The following is a 24,420-nucleotide window of genomic DNA, read 5'->3' on the forward strand; positions in this document are numbered from 1 at the left end:
AGGTGGATGGATTATCTTGGCAAAGAAGAAATGCTCACTAACAGGGATGTATACAAATTTGTGCACAAATGTACAAATTTGTGCTTTTTGTGCATATGGAACATTTCTGGGATCTTTTATTTCACCTCATGAAACATGCGACCAACACTTCACTTTAGAGAGGTGGATCCTTAACTGAAGGGTTGCCCTGCTCTGACCCTAGTAGTACTAATATATTCTACTCTGACCAGCCTTAATTCCCCTGGCCCTATCGTACCCTACTCTGACCTGCCTGAATTGCCCTGGCCTTATCATACCCTACTTTGACCTGCCTTAATTTCCCTGGCCCTATCATATCCTACTCTGACCTGCCTTAATTGCCGTAGCCCTATCATACCCTACTCTGACCTGCCTTAATTGCCCTGGCCCTATGATATCCTACTCTGACCTTAGTTAACTGCTGCCATAGTGTAACATGCCTGACCTGACCTGGTCATGTCCTTAGAGTGTGTAGCTAGACTACCAGCAGACCGCATGACTCACCTAAATGACTTGGTAATATAATCTGGTTTTATCTGGTTATAGGCTGACTGGTGATGTGACCTGTGATCAGGGCCTGGGGTAATGAAAGTGTGCTAGTAGCTGGGTGGAAAAACAGGACAGAGCAGAGTTTTGGGTTTAGTATCCACAGACAGACAGGGCCCTGAAAGTTGTCCTTCTACTAGTCCGGCTCATGACAGCGAGCTGGGTGAAGAGACGAAGAAGACAGATATGCCACTAAGAGCACACTTTTATCCAAAGCCACCTACAGTACAGTGAGTGCTTAGGGAATCAATTCCTACCAACCGAGCCACAGGGATCATAGAGTTTAGTAAATCCACTGAAGGTTGCCCCATCCCAGCAGGAATATAACCACAACGGTGGCATTGCAGGGTGCTGGGTTGACAGCTTTGGTCTAGTATCTACTAACTGACGTTGTCCTATTCCTAGCCAGCTCATCAGAAAACTCACTGAGGAATTTAACGACCTGGTGCCTGGTTGGTTGACAGACACACAACGTTTGATGTTGTTTAAATACCAAATCTCCCGTGCAGAGCTGCTCTCATATGGAAAATGTGATCTCTTATTTGCATAATTTATATTGCAGAAACAGGAGTTGTTTCTATGAGGGATAAAATTAAATATAACATTTCTGGACATAATTGGACAATAGGAGGGGTGTTGTTGGTATCACCATCTGTTTGGAGAAAGTTGTAATGGTGCGCTACACACACACACAAACACGTGTAAAGGACGTCACGCTGCTTGCTTAGCGAGTACCACTTCCTCCCGATTTGGCCCTTACCTGGCGCGAATTCTCTGTCTCACAAACACACGTGACCATCCTCCTCAACCGTCAAAGCCGAGCGCACCACCTCAAAAGCTAGCTAATGAGACGACGCAAGCAGGACACTTAAGGCTGAGGAGTAAGTTTCACACATCCCCATGTGCTACACACACACACACACACACACACACACACACACACACACACACACACACACACACACACACACACACACACACACACACACACACACACACACACACACACACACACACACACACACACACACACACACACACACACACACACACACACACACTGGAAGTATGTTCTCCCAGGCAGCCACAGTCAAATATGCAAAATGGTGTCAGGGTAAGAGGCACCACCACTTTATAAATCAGAGACTGACTGGCTATTCATCATTTACTACTTTCAACAGATGCCGTTACATTTTGATTTAGCAGACTTAAGCGTCGCTTTGGAAATTCCAGGTGTATAATCTGCATTTTACTTTGTAGCAATTACACAGCACTTTACCTTTTGAAAAACTATCCCACTGAATTGACATTTTAACAGATGAATTCCAGGATGGTTAAAATAAATAAACAGCCAGTTAATCTAAATAATGTGATTGTGATGGGTTTTCCAGTTCCCTCATCATCAGCAACATTCTGCTTCGCTTTGTGACTCTCTGATTTATGTTATGTTTGTTGGTGTGCTTGTTTGTTGTATACTGCAATTCAGCTTTAAGCTGCCAATGTATACATAATACAACTAAACGAAGCTACATCACCCACGGCTGTGATGTTGTGAGGACGGTTTGCCAACAACTCCCTGATGACTTCATTCAAACAAATATCATTTTATACCGACCTGCCAAATATGAATACATAACAGGATGTCATGTGGCCCCTGGCTCAAACAGAAAACATTACTCACTCAGAATAAATAACAAACTTCCCCCAGAAAGATGATGCTAAACATATTCTGGCCTAAAACAACCCTGAATGAATATGAGTAACAGCACGGAGAAGTTGATCGAGTTTGGTTACGTACAATGAACTTGACCGGAGTTGCTGTAATCGCATGAACAACATTTTGAGAGAAAAATATTTTTTGAAGATGTGAATACTGCCATCTAGTGGAATGCTTGTTTAAGGTTTGTTTCACGGACCCTGAATCCCAAATTAACCCCAGCCCTCATCCAACTATTCCATCTGGCCTAGCAGAGGGCAAGATGGGGCAACCATTATATTGTTTACACCTATGCGATCCCATCAAATCTACACAAGTTCCTAGGCAGTAGGGGCTAGCAGTTGGTTTGGGGAGTGAGGGCACTAGGATAAAAGCTCCTCTGCAGTTTATGCAATTGAATATGAGTGAACAACAAATCCATGTCTAAGGGAAAGGTAAAGGGGTACATACATACTGTGATTAAGTTATCAAAAGGCAGTTGTGATGATGAGTGAGAAGAGACCCATCTACATGAAGCCAGGAAGCCTTGCTGTGGAGGCTGCCGAGTTGACCCAGTTAGTTGACACTGTGAGACACTGTGATACACAGAGAAACTGTAGAAGAGGCGAGGCCATCATCAGTACCTCCAAACCAGAGACTGTATATGTGTGCGTGTGTGCCTGTGTGCATGCATGCGTGTGTATGCGTGTGTGTAACATCAGTCCCTCCACACCAACACCATAGGCCTGTTTCCAGCTGTAATTACATACGTCTGGCTCAGACTACCCAAATAATGTCATGACTCTTTAAAGTTTCAGTGAAACAACAGACACTCCTGATGTGTTTAAAAATGTAGCTAAGGCTCAACTGCCGCCTAACTGCCGTGTGATCGTCACATCCAGCTCGTCACTCATCACATCCAGCTCGATAAAAGGACATCCACTCTGATCTAACAAAAAAAACAGCTGTGTGTCGACTGACAACAAGGGCCCTACATAACATTGCATTATGTCACATTCATTAACCCCCCTGCCACACACTTTACACTATGATCCCTTGCTACACACACACACACACATAAACGCACACGCACACGCACACGCACACACACACACACACACACACACACACACACACACACACACACACACACACACACACACACACACACACACACACACACACACACACACACACACACACACACACACACACACACACACACACACACACACACACAGTGACCGGTACATTAAACCCCCCCCCCCTACACACACAGAGTACACAGTGACCGGTATTCACTACATTAAACCCCCCCTACACACACAGAGTACACAGTAACCGGTATTCACTACATTAAACCCCCCCTAAACACACAGATGTTATTGTGACCGTTATTCACTACATTAAACCCCCCCTACACACACAGAGTACACAGTGACCGGTATTCACTACATTAAACCCCCCCCCTACACACACAGATGTTATTGTGACCGTTATTCACTACATTAAACCCCCCCTACACACACAGATGTCATTGTGACCGGTATTCACTACATTAAACCCCCCCTACACACAGATGTTATTGTGACCGGTATTCACTACATTAAACCCCCCCTACACACACAGATGTTATTGTGACCGGTATTCACTACATTAAACCCCACCTACACACACAGATGTTATTGTGACCGGTATTCACTACATTAACTGGCTACTGTACTGTAGCATGAAAAGCTTTCTCGCATGAGCTGCCTGTGAGGCCTGCAGCACTTTTCACTCTAATAGCTATTTATTGAGAGTATGTGGGGCACCAGCACAGAGGGTTGATGTTGCTGCTGCTGTGGGGTGTGTATGTGTGCGTGTGCATGCGTGCGTGTGTGTGTGTGTGTGTGTGTGTGTGTGTGTGGGGGGGGGGGGGGGGGGGGGGGTTACAGCAGGAAGGTCCCAGGCCCCCCTCCCCCCCTCGATCTCCCAGGGGCACCAGCTGTCATGGCTGGGACAGTCCACAGACCTTGTCTCACACACACACACACACACACACACACACACACACACACACACACACACACACACACACACACACACACACACACACACACACACACACACACACACACACACACCACTATGATGGAAGCACAGATAAGCTCCTCTGGTAGGGAAAGTACACACTCAACCCTTCTTCTACTACTCTAAGCACCACTGTCACTATCACTGACACTGTGACCCACTCCATCACTCTGTCCTGTCAGCCTGGGAGGATATAGAGTAGATAACGTGTTTGACTCCATCTATACAACTATAAATCAATCCAAATTCAACCTCAAGGCATGTACATCATTCAAGAATCAGACTCACTGCATTGTAAACCATTCAACTACAGTGTGTTAAATGTCTGAACACCAGCTGTCAACATGTTTTTCATGGCCATATTGCATAAACTTGGATTATTAACCAAACTTCAGATAAAATGTCACTGTCACTATATTACAACTCAGGCATTTAAAACAACGTAGTTGTTATTTACCAATGAATTTGCTTTGTCTGTTCAAGTCTTGATTTTTAAATTGCAATGCAATTTAAGTTACACACATTCTTTAAGCCAGTCTGGAAAGACTATCTTTATCCTCTGCCTACGGAGCATTTGTTTTGCTCCAGTCTGAACAGAACAGAATCAAGTTAACAGAACATTTCTACAGCCAGGCACTAAACAGTCAAGATGAGTGTATTTAAACAAAGAGTAAAAAACCTGGGCATCGCACTAATCACTTAGCACTAAGCTCTAATCACTAATCACTAAGCTCTAATCAATAATCACTAATAACTAATCACTAAGCAGTAATCACTAAGCTCTAAGCACTAATCACTAAGCACTGTTTCATGAAATGAAAATGAATGACAAATGAATTTCTTATATGAAATCCTTTGTTTTAACAACTACCAACAACTTATGCAAAAGCAAACGTCACCCATAGGTCAACACAGAGAAATTGTCCCTCAGTCAAATAATATGTCAAATCAAAAGGATATGAAAATCCTTAGGCCACTACTGGTGAGAGTGTGGAGGCAAAGATTACAGCATTAGTAAACAGAGCAGTGCTACTGAAAACAACACAAAGGACCAAAGTATTTCATAATAGACACCTCAAACTCCCAGCAAACGGACTGATTTATTTCTCTCTATCGCCAGCCACTGTAGACATAGAAAGGTTAACATTAATATTCATTTTCCCAACTAATAATATAAAAGGACCTCTGAGCAAAGTTTGTTAAACCGAGCAGTGAAAGAAAACAACAAAATGGCTGAGAGGGATGACAAAGCCATGGGTACATCCCAAACGGCACCCTACTATGTATTTAGTGCACTACTAACCAGGGGCCATATGCACTATATAGGGAATAGGGTGCCATTTGGGACACAGACATGGCTATGAGTCAAATGCTGCAAACTAACTCAGCATGCATCACCATCACCTCTAGTCTGTTTATGCCTCTAGAAGAGAGAGTACTACCGTCCAGGCCTTGTTATTTCTAGTTATCTGTGGGTGTAGGAGAGTGATCCCTCTCCCTGGGTGAGCCAGGGCTAGTCACTACAGACCTCTTAGTCAGGTCTCCCTTCGAGGGGGTCTCTCGTCTGACCTTAATGGGACTCCCTGGTTACAGGTGTCAATTGTGTTGGTAAACAGCTGAGGGATTGGGCTCGAGAAATGTAACCAAACAAATATTTTTAAAATATTGACAGAAATTCACTGCAGGCCTACCTGTACTGCTGCTGGTGGTGCTTCTACTGAGGCTCAGTGTAGAGGTGGGTAGAGACCCAGTAGCTGGTGCCGGAGCCTCCCCATTGTTCATCTGTTTGACCCTCTTCAGGTGGGACCTCCCGTTGTAGTGCACCTGGGCCTGAGCCTGGGAGTTCAGCTGGATGTTACACACCTCACACATCGAGTAGAACAGCTTCTTCTTCTCCTGCTGCTGTAGCTGTAGGTCCATGTTTATCTGACCCTGGCCGTTGGTGGTAGGCTCCATCCCTGTGAGCTGATTCAGCTCCAGACAGCCTCCGAACGGAAAGGCCATCCGGCCATGCTCTATGAAGTGGGCCGGACTCAGCGGTGTCTTCATACCTGCAGAAAACAATGACAACAGTGGATTAGAATGACAGACTTTGCTACTGGAAAGCAAGCATAGTGCAGGCACGCACACTTGCACGTGCCCGCACACACATGGACAGACGGACGGACACACACACTCACGTACAAAACACACATACACAGACATGGCAAATACTCACATCCTCCTTGAAACATCACTCTCCAATTAAACATAAATAAATTGATGTTTAGGCTACATTCTACAGATTGTAAAATACAGTGCTGAATCAGGGTCTCCCTCTCCTGTGGAAGCAACAGACAACTGTGACTGTGTTAGAGGAGCAGTGGACACTAAGCGGGTGTCTGATTCTGAATCTCTATTCTTTCCTGTTGTAGAGCTAGAACTCAGCTCCACCTCTGATAGTGTAGCTATACTGTCTGACAGTCTGGTGCCACAGCATCATCCAGCCTCTCTACCTGTGGAGCCGGGATGGGGCCGGGGCGAGGCTGCTGTCCAGACCTGGGTTCAAATAGTATAAGAAATCATTCAAATAGTTTATCTGCACTTGATTGAACTTGACTGACACGATGGAACCAATGGAATAGTCTACAGACTGCAATCCCTGCCTATCTGGCACTCCAGGGCAGGCTCAAAGAAACGCTGAAAGTATTTGAGAGATTTAGAATACTATGTGAATACAGCTTTGCTGGTAAGTGACCTCCTGTGCCCATCTGTTTCCCTCGCGCCGTGTGCGTGTGTGTGTGTGTGCCCTCGCAGAGGAAGCAGAGGGGGATAGAGCCCAATTCACATGTCCACTGCCCATGGGTGTTACACAACCCTCAATTGCAGCACAGACACGGGACAGAACATACGACAGAGCGGGCAGTCTCTCAATCCCCAGACACGACAAAACAACCCATCAGCTTAGATTCACATTTGAAGCTAAATATGTCAAATGGTGAATTCTGTATATATCCCCATCCAACCCAGACACAGCAACACACAGCTTACATTTACTTCTATCAGCATTCAAAGCTGAAATATTTCAACTAGGTGAAGTGAATTTTATCCCCATATAGTATTACATTTGTCATGGTTGATTAATGAGTTGCAACTCTGGACATCGCAACGGTACTACAGATCCGGAGTGCTGACATAGGCAACGAGAGGATGAAACATGTCTTGCTGTATTGAACTGGGAATTACTGTATATCTAAAACCCACAAAATATCCCTTTGTAAGCGCAAAGAAAATAATTTACGTTCACATTAATACTGCATTTTCAGCAGCAAATCTTTGCAAATGCTTGCAAATCTAAACATACTATACTTCTTGTATGGTATCTGGCCAGGCACAAGGGTAATCTGTATCCATGGATATGATGTCTGGATGAAAAGGAAAAGCAGCAGAAGCTTCTGATTGACCGGAACTTCCCCTTGCAGTAGCTTCCTGTGTATGATACTGTATGGGTGCGTCCAAATTAGCACCCTATTCCCTATTGGTCAAAAGTAATGCACTATATTGGATATAGGGTGCCATTTGGGACACAGCCTGTGTCTGTGAGGCTGTAATGAATAGGGAGGCTGTATTATGAGGGTGAAGTATTCGTGCAGTGTGGCCATGTTACGTGTCCCTCTCACTGGACAGTAAGATAATCCGTCTTACACACATGCACGCACACACTCATGCACACACTCACACTCACACACACACACACACACACACACACACACACACACACACACACACACACACACACACACACACACACACACACACATACACACAATCCCTCTGACACAGACTGGGTAATCTCTATGGGCAGCTGCAGGCCTCTAATACCGACAGATAAACTTCCTTCACAAACTTCCTCAGAGCTCAGCGCTGTGGCCATTCAGCTTAATTTATTACCAACCCCTTCCCTTAGCACACTTTTCATTTTACACCACAGTCAAGTAAGCAAGGCAAGCACAGCGAAAATGATCACCATTCAATAGGTTGTGTAAATATCCCCAACTGTCTCTGTAAAAGCAAAGTTGGTGTATTCAGTGGCTTGGCCTAGTTAGATGAAGTAAGGAGAACACACTGAGAAGGAAGGGATGCTGCAGTGCTTTGTTGGGGCTGACTCTGTGGAAAGATATTGTGTGTGTGTGTGTTCCCTCCTCCTTCTCCTTCCAGGAGATAACAGATGAGATTACCAGAGAGAGAGCAGCGTTCGTTGCTGCAGGGTCGAGGAAAGAGACAGATCTGACTGAGTGTGAGGTCCTACATGGTCATTCCATCAGACAGAGAGACAGGGGGCCACGGAGTTAGGGGACCAAGGAGGGCCAGGAAGACAGGGGGCCACGGAGCTAGGCAGTGTTTCCTCTGCTACCACTAAATACATCACATATTGTCATTTTTAATTTTTTTATTTAACCTTTATTTAACTCGGTAAGTCAGTTAAGAACAAATTCTTATTTACAATGACAGCCTACCGGGGAACAGTGGGTTAACTGCCTTGTTCAGGGGCAGAATGACAGATTTTTACCCTGTGAGCTCAGAGATTCAATCCAGCAACCTTTCTGTTACTGGCCCAACGCTCTAACCACTAGGCTACCTGACGACATCACTAACAGCAACTAGGAAATGGGCCTACTACAACTTCAAATGGTACTCCACTCCCTGAGTATTTTGAGTTATTGGTATGGCATTGCATTGGTATTATAACAATCCTTACGACATCAACTACCATGTCATAATCTTTCTACTTCCTCTTTGAACCAGGTAAAGATGTTCAGCCTGATAATGCATCTGTTTAAAATCCTAAGGGGGTTCAGAAAAAAAATACATAATGTAAGAGCATGTCCGTTTGTCAAAAGTTCTAATTCAGCAGGCTACAAATAATGTAGTACACAAGAGATGTATCTGAGGTGGAGTCAATCATTAATCAACCCAACACTGTCGCTGCGTCACAAATTGTACCCTATTCCTTACATAGTGCAGTACTTTTGATCAGGGACATATGGGCCTTCGTCAAAATCAGTGCACTACGTAGGGAATAGGGTGTAATTTGGGATATGACCTGTCTGTAGCATTAAGGGAGGCCTACTGTACTATCAGTGTTGTATTCCTTCCCCACTCTCCCCACACTCTTTTGTCCAGGCTTCATTTCTAGAGCTCCATGGCAGATAGAGTGCTCTGCTCTTACTCTCCCCTGAATCTCTGAAGGTCCTACAGTACACAATACACAATACAGAGGGAAAGCCATCACTATGGCCTAAAGCACTGTAGGCCTAATACTAATGGAAATGGAAACAGGCAAGTGGGTAATCCTGGACGTTTCCAGGCCCAGCCAGTGGTGGAGGTCCTGCCTCCACAGTGCACCACCAACATCATAACACTATACTGATCTGGCCTCCACAGTGAACACGCCAACAACATAACACTATACTGATCTGGCCTCCACAGTGAACACACCAACAACATAACACTATACTGATCTGGCCTCCACTACACACACCAACAACATAACACTATACTGATCTGGCCTCCACAGTGAACACACCAACAACATAACACTATACTGATCTGGCCTCCACTACACACACCAACAACATAACACTATACTGATCTGGCCTCCACAGTGAACACACCAACAACATAACACTATACTGATCTGGCCTCCACAGTGAACACGCCAACAACATAACACTATACTGATCTGGCCTCCACAGTGAACACGCCAACAACATAACACTATACTGATCTGGCCTCCACTACACACACCAACAACATAACACTATACTGATCTGGCCTCCACTACACACACCAACAACATAACACTATACTGATCTGGCCTCCACAGTGAACACGCCAACAACATAACACTATACTGATCTAGCCTCCACAGTGAACACACCAACAACATAACACTATACTGATCTGGCCTCCACTACACACACCAACAACATAACACTATACTGATCTGGCCTCCACAGTGAACACACCAACAACATAACACTATACTGATCTGGCCTCCACTACACACACCAACAACATAACACTATACTGATCTGGCCTCCACAGTGAACACACCAACAACATAACACTATACTGATCTGGCCTCCACAGTGAACACACCAACAACATAACACTATACTGATCTGGCCTCCACAGTGAACACACCAACAACATAACACTATACTGATCTGGCCTCCACAGTGAACACACCAACAACATAACACTATACTGATCTAGCCTCCACAGTGAACACGCCAACAACATAACACTATACTGATCTGGCCTCCACTACACACACCAACAACATAACACTATACTGATCTGTTCAAATGGAATTTATAAGTCTCTTTGACATACCACTGACATGAAATGGGGGTGGATTCTCTTTCAAAGAAGGATAATAACAACAGGGGGAAAATGTAGATGTTATGCCGAGTTACAGTACATCATGCCACTCTGAAGTTAGTTCCTAGAAATACACTATTTGACAGAATCTCTCTGTCTCTCTATCTCTATCTCAATGTTCATCTGAGGGTGTGTGGCAGATGACATAGGGTGTTTATGTGTTCTGAAAGAGGTGGAGAAGAGAACCCAGAACACACACATTCGGGAAAGTATCAATAACTTAGATCAACTTCAATCCTGTTTGTTTTCCTCTTCACCCCGGAGATCCCCCAGAAGCCCTCAGAGAGACTCTCTAGTCTCTGAGTCACAGCTGGTGCCAGATGTCCTCTTCAATAAGAGATCCGAGATGTAGACACATGGCAGGTTCTTAGAGAGCCACTACACACACACACACACACAAAAACACACACACACACACACACACAAACACACACAAACACAAACATAGCAGGTCTTACAAGGACATCCTGTCAGCTTAGAGAACAAAGCAGGTGCAAAGCCCCAAAACAAAACACAGCACGACAGATAAAGAGAGGATTTCCAAGCAATCTATCTGTCATTCATTTACCTTGATGGCTGCTTTCCAATACAATCTAGAATGGTTCCTAAAGGGAATACTATTACTATTCCCATTGTAAAGTCTAGAGAGGGGATTTCCTATCCCATTGTAATGCCTAGCGAGGGTGTTTCCTATCCAATTATAATGTCTAGCGAATGGGTTTCCTATCCTATTATAATGTCTAGGGAGTCGGTTTGCTATCCCATTATGATGTGTAGCCAAGGGGATTTCCTATCCCATTATAATGTCTAGCGAGTGGGTTTCCTATCCCATTATAATGTCTAGCGAGTGGGTTTCCTATCCCATTGTAATGTCTAGGGCGGGGGTTTCCTATCCCATTATAATGCCTAGCGAGGGGATTTCCTATCCCATTATAATGCCTAGCGAGAGACATTCCCATCCCTTTGCAGTGCCAAGCGAGTGGGTTTCCTATCCCATTGTAATGTCTAGCGAGGAGATTTCCTATCCCACTATAATGCCTAGCGAGGGGATTTCCTATCCCATTGTAACGCCTAGCGAGGCGATTTCCTATCCATCAAGTTTCAATCAAGTTTATTTTATATAGCCCTTCGTACATCAGCTAATATCTCGAAGTGCTGTACAGAAACCCAGCCTAAAACCCCAAACAGCAAGCAATGCAGGTGTAGAAGCACGGTGGCTAGGAAAAACTCCCTAGAAAGAACTCCCTAGTTTACAATCCCTCTATCCCATTATAACTCCTAGCGAGGGGGTTTCCTATCCCATTATAATGCCTAGCGAGGGGGTTTCCTATCCCATTATAATGTCTAGCGAGTGGGTTTCCTATCCCATTATAATGTCTAGCGAATGGGTTTCCTATCCCATTGTAATGCCTAGCGGGGGGGTTTCCTATCCCATTGTAATGTCTAGCGAGGGGATTCCCTATCCCATTATAATTCCTAGCGAGAGGGTTCATATCCCAATGTAATGTCTCGCGAGGGGGTTACCTATCCCATTATAATTCCTAGCGAGTGGGTTTCCTGTCCCATTATAATGTCTAGTGAGGGGGTTTCCTATCCCATTATAATTCCTAGCGAGTGGGTTTCCTATCCCATTAAAATTCCCAGTGAGTGGGTTTCCTATCCCATTATAATGTCTAGCGAGGGGTTTCCTTTCCCATTATAATGTCTAGCGAGTGGGTTTCCTATCCCATTATAATGTCTAGCAAATGGGTTTCCTATCCCATTGTAATGCCTAGCGGGAAGGTTTCCTATCCCATTGTCATGTCTAGCGAGGGGATTCCCTATCCCATTATAATTCCTAGCGAGTGGGTTTCCTGTCCCATTATAATGCCTAGCGAGGGGGTTTCCTACTCCATAACTAAGTCTAAGGAGGGGGTTTCCTATCCCATTATAATGCCTAGCGAGGGGATTTCCTATCCCATTATAATGCCTAGCGAGGGGGTTTCCTATCCAATTATAACTCCTAGCGGGGGGGTTTCCTATCCCATTATAATGCCTAGCGAGGGGGTTTCCTATCCCATTATAATGTCTAGTAAAGTGATTTCCTATCCCATTATAATGCCTAGCGAGCGTGTTTCCGATCCCATTACAATGCCCAGCGAGGGGGTATACAATCCCTCTATAAAGTCAAGCGAGGGGGTTTCCTATCCCATTGTAATGCCTAGCGAGGGGGTTTCCTATCCCATTGTATTGCCTAGCGATGTCACGAATCCCGCTTCCTGAGTCTGTTTTTGCCTGTGTTCTGTCCTGGAGTGTTTTTTCCGGTGTCCTGGAACGCACCCTGTCTGGTTGCCAGGCGACGTAGCTGGTTGGGAGATCTCTGATTTACCGCACCTGTTTCCAATCCGCTATCTGCACACCTGGTCCTGATCATCACCCCTCCACTTCATAAGCACTGACCTGACATCCATTCCCTGCCGGATCGTTAGCCATGAACAGTATGTCGTGCCAGCGTATCAGCCTCCATTTTGATAGAGTTTGTTTTGTTGTTTTGTACGTCTTGCTTGCCTTGAACTTACCTCCGTTCTCTCTGTCAACAGTCATTCCCCCGGAACACTCATTCCATCCCTAACTGCTCGTCGGTGGCTTCTGTTACTCCCTTGGATCTGCCAATTCAATCCCATCAACTCAACTCCGCTGCCCGCTCCGCTACCTGGATCTTTCTATCTCTACACTTAAACTTGTAAATAAATACTCACCTTCGTCTTACTCTCCTTGTCCTGGTCTGCTTCTGGGTTCTACGTTAGAAAACCGTGACAAGCGAGGGGGTTTCCTATTCCCATTGTAATGTCTAGCGAGGGGGTTTCCTATTCCCATTGTAATGCCTAGCGAGGGGGTTTCCTATTCCCATTGTAATGCATAGCGGGGGGTTTCCTATTCCCATTGTAATGCATAGCGGGGGGTTTCCTATTCCCATTGTAATGCCTAGCGAGGGGGTTTCCTATTCCCATTGTAATGCATAGCGGGGGGTTTCCTATCCCATTGTAATGTCTAGTGAGGGGTTTCCTATCTCATTATAATGTCTAGCGAGGGGGTTTGCTATCCCATTGTAATGCCTAACGAGGGGGTTTCCTATCCCATTGTAATGTCTAGCGAGGAGGTTTGCTATCCCAGTGTAATGTTTAGCGAGGGGATTCCCTATCCCATTATAATTCCTAGCGAGTGGGTTTCCTGTCCCATTATAATGTCTAGTGAGGGGGTTTCCTATCCCATTATAATTCCTAGCGAGTGGGTTTCCTATCCCATTATAATTCCCAGTGAGGGGGTTTCCTATCTCATCATAATTCCTAGCGAGGGGATTTCCTATCCCATTGTAATGTCTAGCGAGGGGTATCCTATCCCATTATAATCTATAGCGAATGGGTTTCCTATCCCATTGTAATGCCTAGCGAGGGGGTTTCCTATCCCATTGTAATGTCTAGCGAGGGGGTTTGCTATCCCATTATAATTTCTAGCGAGTGGGTTTCCTATCCCATTATAATTCCCAGTGACGGGGTTTCCTATCCCATTATAATTCCTAGCGAGGGGGTTTCCTATCCCATTGTAATTCCAAGAGAGAGGGTTCATATCCCATTAATGTCTAGCGAGGGGGTTACCTATCCCATTATAATGTCTAGCGAGGGGGTTTCCGATCCCATTGTAATGCCTAGCGAGTGTGTTTCCGATCCCATTGTAATGCCTAGCGAGTGGGTTTCCTATCCCATTATAATGTCTAGCGAGTGTGTTTCCGATCCCATTGTAATTCCTAGCGAGGGGGTTTCCTATCCCATTATAATGTCTAGCGAGTGTGTTTCCGATCCCATTGTAATTCCTAGCGAGGGGGTTTCTATCCCATTATTATGCCTAGCGAGGGGGTTTCCTATCCCATTATAATGTCTAGTAAAGTGATTTCCGATCCCATTGTAATGCCTAGTGAGGGGGTTTCCTATCCCATTACAATGCAAAGCGAGGGGGTTTACAATCCCTCTATAAAGTCAAGTGAGGGCATTTCCTATCCCATTGTAATGCCTAGCGAGGGGGGTTCCTATCCCATTATAATTCCTAGCGAGGGGGTTTCCTATCCCATTGTAATTCCTAGCGATGGGGTTCCTATCACATTGTAATCTCTAGAAAGGGGGTTTCCTATCCGATTATAATGTTTAGCGAGGGGGTTTCATATCCCATTACAATGACAAGGGAGGGGGTTTACTATCCCATCGTAATGTCTTGCGAGGGAGTTTACGACCCCATTGTTTTAGCTAGCGATGGGGTTCCTATCCCATTATAATGTTTAGCGAGGGGGTTTCCTATCCCATTATAATGCCCAGCGAGGGGGTTTCCTATCCCATTGCAATAGCTAGCGAGAGGGGTTTCCTATCCCATTGTAATGCCTAACGAGGGGGTTTCCTATTCCCATTGTAATGCCTAGCGAGGGGGTTTCCTATCCCATTGTAATGCCTAGCGAGGGGGTTTCCTATCCTATTGTAATGCCTAGCGTGGGGGTTTCCTATCCCATTGTAATGTCTAGCGAGGGGGTTTCCTATCCCATTATAATGCCTAGCGAGGGGTATCCTATCCCATTGTAATGTCTAGCGAGGGGGTTTCCTATCCCATTGTAATGCCTAGCGAGGGGGTTTCCTATCCCATTGTAATGTCTAGCGAGGGGGTTTCCTATCCCATTGTAATGCCTAGCGAGGGGGTTTCCTATCCCATTGTAATGTCTAGCGAGGGGGTTTCCTATCCCATTGTAATGTCTAGCGAGGGGGTTTCCTATCCCATTGTAATGTCTAGCGAGGGGGTTTCCTATCCCATTGTAATGCCTAGCGAGGGGGTTTCCTATCCCATTGTAATGCCTAGCGAGGGGGTTTCCTATCCCATTGTAATGTCTAGCGAGGGGGTTTCCTATCCCATTGTAATGCCTAGCGAGGGGGTTTCCTATCCCATTGTAATGTCTAGCGAGGGGGTTTCCTATCCCATTGTAATGCCTAGCGAGGGGGTTTCCTATCCCATTGTAATGCCTAGCGAGGGGGTTTCCTATCCCATTGTAATGCCTAGCGAGGGGGTTTCCTATCCGATTGTAATGCATAGCGAGTGGGTTTCCTATCCCATTGTAATGTCTAGCGAGTGTGTTTCCGATCCCATTGTAATGTCTAGCGAGTGGGTTTCCGATCCCATTGTAATGCCTAGCGAGGGGGTTTCCTATCCGATTGTAATGCATAGCGAGTGGGTTTCCTATCCCATTGTAATGTCTAGCGAGTGTGTTTCCGATCCCATTGTAATGTCTAGCGAGTGGGTTTCCGATCCCATTGTAATGCCTAGCGAGGGGGGTTCCTATCCGATTGTAATGCATAGCGAGTGGGTTTCCTATCCCATTGTAATGTCTAGCGAGTGTGTTTCCGATCCCATTGTAATGTCTAGCGAGTGGGTTTCCGATCCCATTGTAATGCCTAGCGAGGGGGTTTCCTATCCCATTGTAATGTCTAGCGAGGGGGTTTGCAATCCCAGTGTAATGTTTAGCGAGGGGATTCCCTATCCCATTATAATTCCTAGCGAGAGGGTTCATATCCCAATGTAATGTCTAGCGAGGGGGTTACCTATCCCATTATAATTCCTAGCGAGTGGGTTTCCTGTCCCATTGTAATGTCTAGTGAGGGGGTTTCCTATCCCATTATAATTCCTAGCGAGTGGGTTTCCTTTCCCATTATAATTCCCAGTGAGGAGGTTTCCTATTCCATTATAATTCCTAGCGAGGGGGTTTCCTATCCCATTGTAATGTCTAGCGAGGGGTTTCCTATCCCATTATAATGCCTAGCGAGTGGGTTCATATCCCAATGTAATGTCTAGCGAGGGGGTTACCTATCCCATTATAATTCCTAGCGAGTGGGTTTCCTGTCCCATTATAATGTCTAGCGAGTGGGTTTCCTATCCCATTATAATCAAATCAAATCAAATTTTATTAGTCACATACACATGGTTAGCAGATGTTAATGCGAGTGTAGCGAAATGCTTGTGCTTCTAGTTCCGACAATGCAGTAATAACAACAAGTAATCTAACCTAACAATTCCACAACTACTACCTTATACACGCAAGTGTAAAGGGATAAAGAATATGTACATAAAGATATATGAATGAGTGATGGTACAGAACGGCATAGGCAAGATGCAGTAGATGGTATAGAGTACGGTATATACATATGAGATGAGTACTGTAGGGTATGTAAACATAAAGTGGCATAGTTTAAAGTGGCTAGTGGTACATGTATTACATAAAGATGGCAAGATGCAGTAGATGATATAGAGTACAGTATATACATATACATATGAGATGGGTAATGTAGGGTATGTAAACATTATATTAAGTGGCATTGTTTAAAGTGGCTAGTGGTACATTTTTACATAATTTCCATCAATTCCCATTTTTAAAGTGGCTGGAGTTGAGTCAGTATGTTGGCAGCGGCCGCTAAATGTTAGTGGTGGCTGTTTAACAGTCTGATGGCCTTGAGATAGAAGCTGTTTTTCAGTCTCTCGGTCCCTGCTTTGATGCACCTGTACTGACCTCGCCTTCTGGATGATAGCGGGGTGAACAGGCAGTGGCTTGGGTGGTTGTTGTCCTTGATGATCTTTATGGCCTTCCTGTGACATCGGGTGGTGTAGGTGTCCTGGAGGGCAGGTAGTTTGCCCCCGGTGATGCGTTCTGCAGACCTCACTACCCTCTGGAGAGCCTTACGGTTGTGGGCGGAGCAGTTGCCGTACCAGGCGGTGATACAGCCCGACAGGATGCTCTCGATTGTGCATCTGTAGAAGTTTGTGAGTGCTTTTGGTGACAAGCCGAATTTCTTCAGCCTCCTGAGGTTGAAGAGGCGCTGCTGCGCCTTCTTCACAACGCTGTCTGTGTGGGTGGACCAATTCAGTTTGTCCGTGATGTGTACACCGAGGAACTTAAAACTTTCCACCTTCTCCACTACTGACCCGTCGATGTGGATAGGGGGGTGCTCCCTCTGCTGTTTCCTGAAGTCCACAATCATCTCCTTTGTTTTGTTGACTTTGAGTGTGAGGTTATTTTCCTGACACCACACTCCGAGGGCCCTCACCTCCTCCCTGTAGGCCGTCTCGTCGTTGTTGGTAATCAAGCCTACCACTGTAGTGTCATCCGCAAACTTGATGATTGAGTTGGAGGCATGCATGGCCACGCAGTCGTGGGTGAACAGGGAGTACAGGAGAGGGCTCAGAACGCACCCTTGTGGGGCCCCAGTGTTGAGGATCAGCGGGGTGGAGATGTTGTTACCTACCCTCACCACCTGGGGGCGGCCCGTCAGGAAGTCCAGGACCCAGTTGCACAGGGCGGGGTCGAGACCCAGGGTCTCGAGCTTGATGACGAGTTTGGAGGGTACTATGGTGTTAAATGCTGAGCTGTAGTCGATGAACAGCATTCTCACATAGGTATTCCTCTTGTCCAGATGGGTTAGGGCAGTGTGCAGTGTGGTTGCGATTGCGTCGTCTGTGGACCTATTGGGTCGGTAAGCAAATTGGAGTGGGTCTAGGGTGTCCGGTAGGGTGGAGGTGATATGGTCCTTGACTAGTCTCTCAAAGCACTTTATGATGACGGAAGTGAGTGCTACGGGGCGGTAGTCGTTTAGCTCAGTTACCTTAGCTTTCTTGGGAACAGGAACAATGGTGGCCCTCTTGAAGCATGTGGGAACAGCAGACTGGGATAAGGATTGATTGAATATGTCCGTAAACACACCAGCCAGCTGGTCTGCGCATGCTCTGAGGACGCGGCTGGGAATGCCGTCTGGGCCTGCAGCCTTGCGAGGGTTAACACGTTTAAATGTTTTACTCACCTAGGCTGCAGTGAAGGAGAGCCCGCAGGTTTTGGTAGCGGGCCGTGTCAGTGGCACTGTATTGTCCTCAAAGCGGGCAAAAAAGTTATTTAGCCTGTCTGGGAGCAAGACATCCTGGTCCGCGACGGGGCTGGTTTTCTTTTTGTAATCCGTGATAGACTGTAGAACCTGCCACATACCTCTTGTGTCTGAGCTGTTGAATTGCGACTATTTTGTCTCTGTACTGGGACTTAGCCTGTTTGATAGCCTTGCGGAGAGAATAGCTACACTGTTTGTATTCGGTCATGTTTCCGGTCACCTTGCCCTGGTTAAAAGCAGTGGTTCGCGCTTTCAGTTTCACGCGAATGCTGCCGTCAATCCACGGTTTCTGGTTTGGGAATGTTTTAATCGTTGCTGTGGGTACGACATCGTCAATGCACTTCCTAATGAACTCGCTCACCGAATCAGCATATTCTTCAATGTTGTTGTTGGACGCAATGCGGAACATATTCCAATCCGCGTGATCGAAGCAGTCTTGAAGCGTGGAATCAGATTGGTCGGACCAGCGTTGAACAGACCTGAGCGCGGGAGCTTGTTGTTTTAGTTTCTGTTTGTAGGCTGGAATCAACAAAATGGAGTCGTGGTCAGCTTTTCCGAAAGGAGGGCGGGGGAGGGCCTTATATGCGTCGCGGAAGTTAGTATAACAATGATCCAGGGTTTTACCAGCCCTGGTAGCACAATCGATATGCTGATAGAATTTAGGGAGTTTTGTTTTTAGATTAGCCTTGTTAAAATCCCCAGCTACGATGAATGCAGCCTCAGGGTGTGTGGTTTCCAGTTTACAAAGAGTCAGATAGAGTTCGTTCAGGGCCATCGATGTGTCTGCTTGGGGGGGAATATATACGGCTGTGATTATGATCGAAGAGAATTCCCTTGGTAGATAATGCGGTCGACATTTGATTGTGAGGAGTTCTAGATCAGGTGAACAGAATGACTTGAGTTCCTGTGTGTTGTTATGATGATCACACCACGTCTCGTTGATCATAAGGCATACTCCCCCGCCCCTCTTCTTACCAGAAAGATGTTTGTTTCTGTCGGCGCGATGCGTGAAGAAACCAGCTGGCTGCACCGACTCCGTTAGCATCTCTTGAGTTAGCCATGTTTCCGTGAAGCAGAGCACGTTGCAATCCCTGATGTCTCTCTGGAATGTTACCCGTGCTCGGATTTCATCAACCTTATTGTCAAGAGACTGGACATTAGCGAGTAGTATGCTAGGGAGTGGAGCGCGATGTGCCCGTCTCCGAAGCCTGACCAGGAGACCGCTACGTTTGCCCCTTTTACGCCGTCGCGTAGGGTCGCCGGCTGGGATCAGATCCATTGTATTGGGTGGAAGGCAAAACACTGGATCCGTTTCGGGAAAGTCATATTCCTGGTAGGAACGATGGTTAGTTGACGTTAATCGTATATTCAGTAGTTCCTCCCGACTGTATGTAATGAAACCTAAGATCACCTGGGGTACCAATGTAAGAAATAACACATAAAAAAACAAAATACTGCATATTTTCCAAGGAACGCGAAGCGAGGCGGCCATCTCGGTCGGCGCCGGAAGATAATTCCTAGCGAGTGGGTTTCCTATCCCATTGTAATGTCTAGCGAGGGGTTTCCTATCCCATTATAATTCCTAGCGAGTGGGTTTCCTATCCCATTATAATGCCTAGCGAGTGTGTTTCCTATCCCATTGTAAATACTAGAGAGAGGGTTCATATTCCATTGTAATGTCTAGCGAGGGGGTTTCCTATCCCATTATAATGTCTAGTGAGGGGGTTTCCTATCCCATTATAATGTCTAGCGAGAGGCTTTTACACCTTGTAGAGTCCCTGTAGTAGTTATATATGATGAGCCATGACTTGAATACAGTATATACATACAGTTGAAGTTGGAAGTTTACATACACCTTAGCCAAATATATTTAAACTCAGTTTCCACAATTCCTTACATTTAATCCTAGTAAAAATCTTAGGTCAGTTAGGATCACCACTTAATTTAAGAATGTGAAATGTCAGAATAATAGTAGAGAGAATGACTTATTTCAGCTTTTATTTCTTTCATCACATTCCCAGTGGGTCAGAATTTAACATACACTTAATTAGTATTTGGTAGCATTGCCTTGAATTGTTTATCTTGGGTCAAACGTTTCGGGTAGCCTTCTACAAGCTTCCCACAATAAATTGGCTAATTTTTTGTCCCATTCCTCCTGACAGAGCTGGTGTAACTGAGTCAGGTTTGTAGGCCTCCTTGCTCGCACACGCTTTTTCAGTTTTGCCCACAAACTTTCTATGAGATTGAGGTCAGGGCTTTGTGATGGCCACTCCAATTCCTTGACTTTGTTGTCCTTAAGCCATTTTGCCACAACTTTGGAAGTATGCTTGGGGTCATTGTCCATTTGGAAGATCCATATGCGACCAAGCTTTAACTTCCTGACTGATGTCTTGAGATGTTGCTTCAATATATCCACATAATTTTCCTGCCTCATGATGCCATCTATTTTGTGAAGTGCACCAATCCCTCCTGCAGCAGAAGCACCCCCACAACATGATGCTGCCATCCCGTGCTTCACGGTTGGGATGGTGTTCTGTGGCTTGAAAGCCTCCCCCTTTTTCCTCCAAACATTATGGTGGCATAATGATGGTCATTATGGCCAAACAGTTCTACCTTTGTTTCATCAGACCAGAAGACATTTCTTAAAAAAATACGATCTTTGTCCCCATGTGCAGTTGCAAACCGTAGTCTGGCTTTTTATGGCGGTTTTGGAGCAGTGGTTTCTTCCTCGCAGAGCGGTCTTTCAGGTTATGTCGATATAGGACTCGTTTTACTGTGGATATAGATACTGTTGTACCTGTTTCCTCCAGCATCTTCACAAGGTCCTTTGCTGTTATTCTGGGATTGATTTGCACTTTTCGCACCAAAGTGCGTTCATCTCTAGGAGACAGAACGCGTCTTCTTCCTGAGCGGTATGACGGCTGCGTGGTCCCATGGTGTTTATACTTGCATACTATTGTTTGTACAGATGAACGTGGTACTTTCAGCCATTTGGAAATTACTCCCAAGGATGAACCAGACTTGTGGAGGTCTATAATTTGTTTTCTGAGGTCTTCGCTGATTTCTTTTGATTTTCCTATGATGTCAAGCAAAGAAGCACTGAGTTTGAAGGTAGGCCTTGAAATACATCCACAGGTACACTTCCAATTGACTCACATTGTGTCAATTAGCCTATCAGAGGCTTCTAAAGCCATGACATAATTTTCTGGAATTTCCCAAGCTGTTTAAAGGCACAGTCAACTTAGTAAACTTAGTAAACTTCTGACCCACTGGAATTGTGGTATAGTGAATTATACGTTAAATAATCTGTCTCTAAACAATTGTTGGAAAAATTACTTGTGTCATGCACAAAGTAGATGTCCTAACCGACTTGCCAAAACTATCGTTTGTTAACAAGAAATTTGTGGAGTGGTTGAAAAATTAGTTTTAATGACTCCAACCTAAGTGTATGTAAACTTCCGACTTCAACTGTATTAAGTGGGTAAAACAGTATGTAAACATTATTAAAGTGACCAGTGTTCAATGACTGTATGTACTGTATGTAGGGCAAAGCAGTTTCTAAGGTGCAGGGCAGGGTACTAGCTGGAGGTCGGCTACTGATGACTGATTAACAGACTGATGGCCTGGAGATAAACATCCCTCTCTTACACATCCCATGTAATGCATGCCTCAAATCCAATATGAGACTTCCTTCCGGTGTTTGGTCTCAAAGATTTAGGCTTTCGTGTTTCCACCTATGAGCATCGGACCAACATTTTTTTATTATGGAATACATTAACTGTCTGAAAAGTTACATGACTTCCTAAACTACACAATTATGTCAGTTCCTCCCGAGCTTTACCTTGGCGTGTTTTATGAAAACAGCAGTACATGTATTTGAGTGATGATTTCAATGTGGGTAGGCTTAATGGAAAAGCATGCCCATTAGCCTCAGTGCACGTCAACAGCAGAGCAGACACCAACTCACTGACTCCCACCTTTTTCAGGTTTGCGTGGGCAAGGTCGTTGAGAATTCATGTAGGCCTAGATGGAAATAGTACAACTAAAACCGATGTTCTAAAAAGTGATGTTCAAGTTCTGTGGAAACATGAGAACATTTTGCCGTTAGACTTTGCCATGGATTGCATGGTATGTATTGTATGCTGCCAAGTGTCAAAAAGTAGGCTATAAAAATCACAGAAACTTCCCAGTGGCAAGTTGCATCACACTGACTGAAACCCGTCACTATTCTGAATTTGAGGAAGGTAGAAATACTCTCTCCTCCCCTCCCTTCATTAAATGATTTGAAGAGAGGAAGTCCATCCACTGGCTAGGCTGGTACAGCCTGGATTGAGTCCACAGTTACATCACTGCTTATGACATAATGATTTACGCACTAAGCTTGTTTCTGACTAATATAATCTTATATAATCAGTAAAATGCATGAGATCACTAGGCATTGAACATCAACCTGTGTTTGGTCGTACAGTGCATTGTTTCAGACAAAGTTATCCTCTCATCTATGCATGGCAGAGTCAGGCTTTCTAAACCCCTGTTCAGATTTCCATCAGGACTCAGGTTTAGTGTAGGAAGGCATTTGATCACAGGTTACAAGCTGTTAAAGGCTGTTTGGTCTAGAATCAGAGGTTAATACAATGTGAACAGAGCTCAATGACCTGTGGTGGATGTGTAGTCTGGTCTAGTCTGAGCTAGTCTGACATTAACACAATGGATAAATATCCCACAGAGACAGATTACATGTCAAAGGTTTCACATGAATTCTAATGGAACAAATGTTTTATGTAACCACATTTGGAGCCATACGGGATGATTCCAATGTTTTAGCTAGAATATCAAACTCTGTCTCCCACAGTGTTTCCTTGCTTTATTTATAATGGCCCGCTGTGGGTTCCTCTTTAGCACCCAGAGGCACTGGGCTTGCCACAGCGTGTAACGACATATGTCGTTACCATTTCATAGTCAGACAGACATTCACCTTGAACAAAGTCATCCATCCTGTGAATAAGTATCAATATATAATTTTACATTTACATTTAAGTCATTTAGCAGACGCTCTTATCCAGAGCGACTTACAAATTGGTGCATTCACCTTATGGTACTATGAGCTATTTACTGGTTGTCTAGAACGATGACGCCACACTTTGTTTCCAAGTTCGGTGTACTAGTCACAGTGACATAAAAGTTGAGAGTGAGTAAGAGAAAGAGAGAGAGAGAAATGGAGGGAGAGAGAGAAAGTGAGAGGCCTGCCTGTAAACTGTGACGACCATATGGCTTGGTGCTAGGCAATAAAGCCACAGAGGTTAAGGGGCAGCTTATTAACATGAGAGGCACATAACCATAACCCACCACAGACAGGAGTGGAATGTGACACTATTACTAAGAACAGAAAAGAGGAACAACATTAAGATAGGTTGTTTGGCCTAAGAAAGAGAAAGCACTTTCATTAATCGTAGAGAAAGTGACTCTACGGTCCTGTTCAAACTTTTCTCTTCATTCCTGACAACTTCAGGCTGTTCGCCCAAGCAGCTGACTAACCTAACCAAGAGGGCAAAGCATTTCCATTTGCTTTCTGACAGGTTGGAAATCAGACTTGTTTCTCTGAATTATTTTCCTCCCCCTGAGAACACCTGAAAGTCATAGTGCCCAGTAGGCCCAGTAATTGCCTGGGCAGCCCTGCCTGCCTGTCTGTCAGAGTAGCATTCTAGAGAGACATGTCTGTCAGAG

The 24,420-nt window shown here is 45.0% G+C and overlaps 1 protein-coding gene across 3 annotated transcripts in view; it reads right to left on the reverse strand.

The window, feature by feature from the left end:
• Nucleotides 1-24,420, reverse strand: part of LOC129821059 (zinc finger protein 385B-like) — a 230,930-nt gene that overhangs the window by 187,630 nt on the left and 18,880 nt on the right. For 2 of the 3 annotated variants that reach the window (XM_055878304.1, XM_055878307.1), the window contains exon 2: nucleotides 6,025-6,384. In XM_055878304.1, coding sequence (XP_055734279.1) covers nucleotides 6,025-6,384 — 360 coding nt within the window. Of the gene's footprint in view, nucleotides 1-6,024; nucleotides 6,385-6,551; nucleotides 6,787-24,420 lie in introns of those variants that run through there. The other variant, XM_055878306.1, reaches the window with a different exon arrangement.

The sequence above is a fragment of the Salvelinus fontinalis genome, chromosome 23 (assembly GCF_029448725.1).
Source record: "Salvelinus fontinalis isolate EN_2023a chromosome 23, ASM2944872v1, whole genome shotgun sequence".
NCBI classification, from domain to species: Eukaryota; Metazoa; Chordata; class Actinopteri; order Salmoniformes; family Salmonidae; genus Salvelinus; species Salvelinus fontinalis.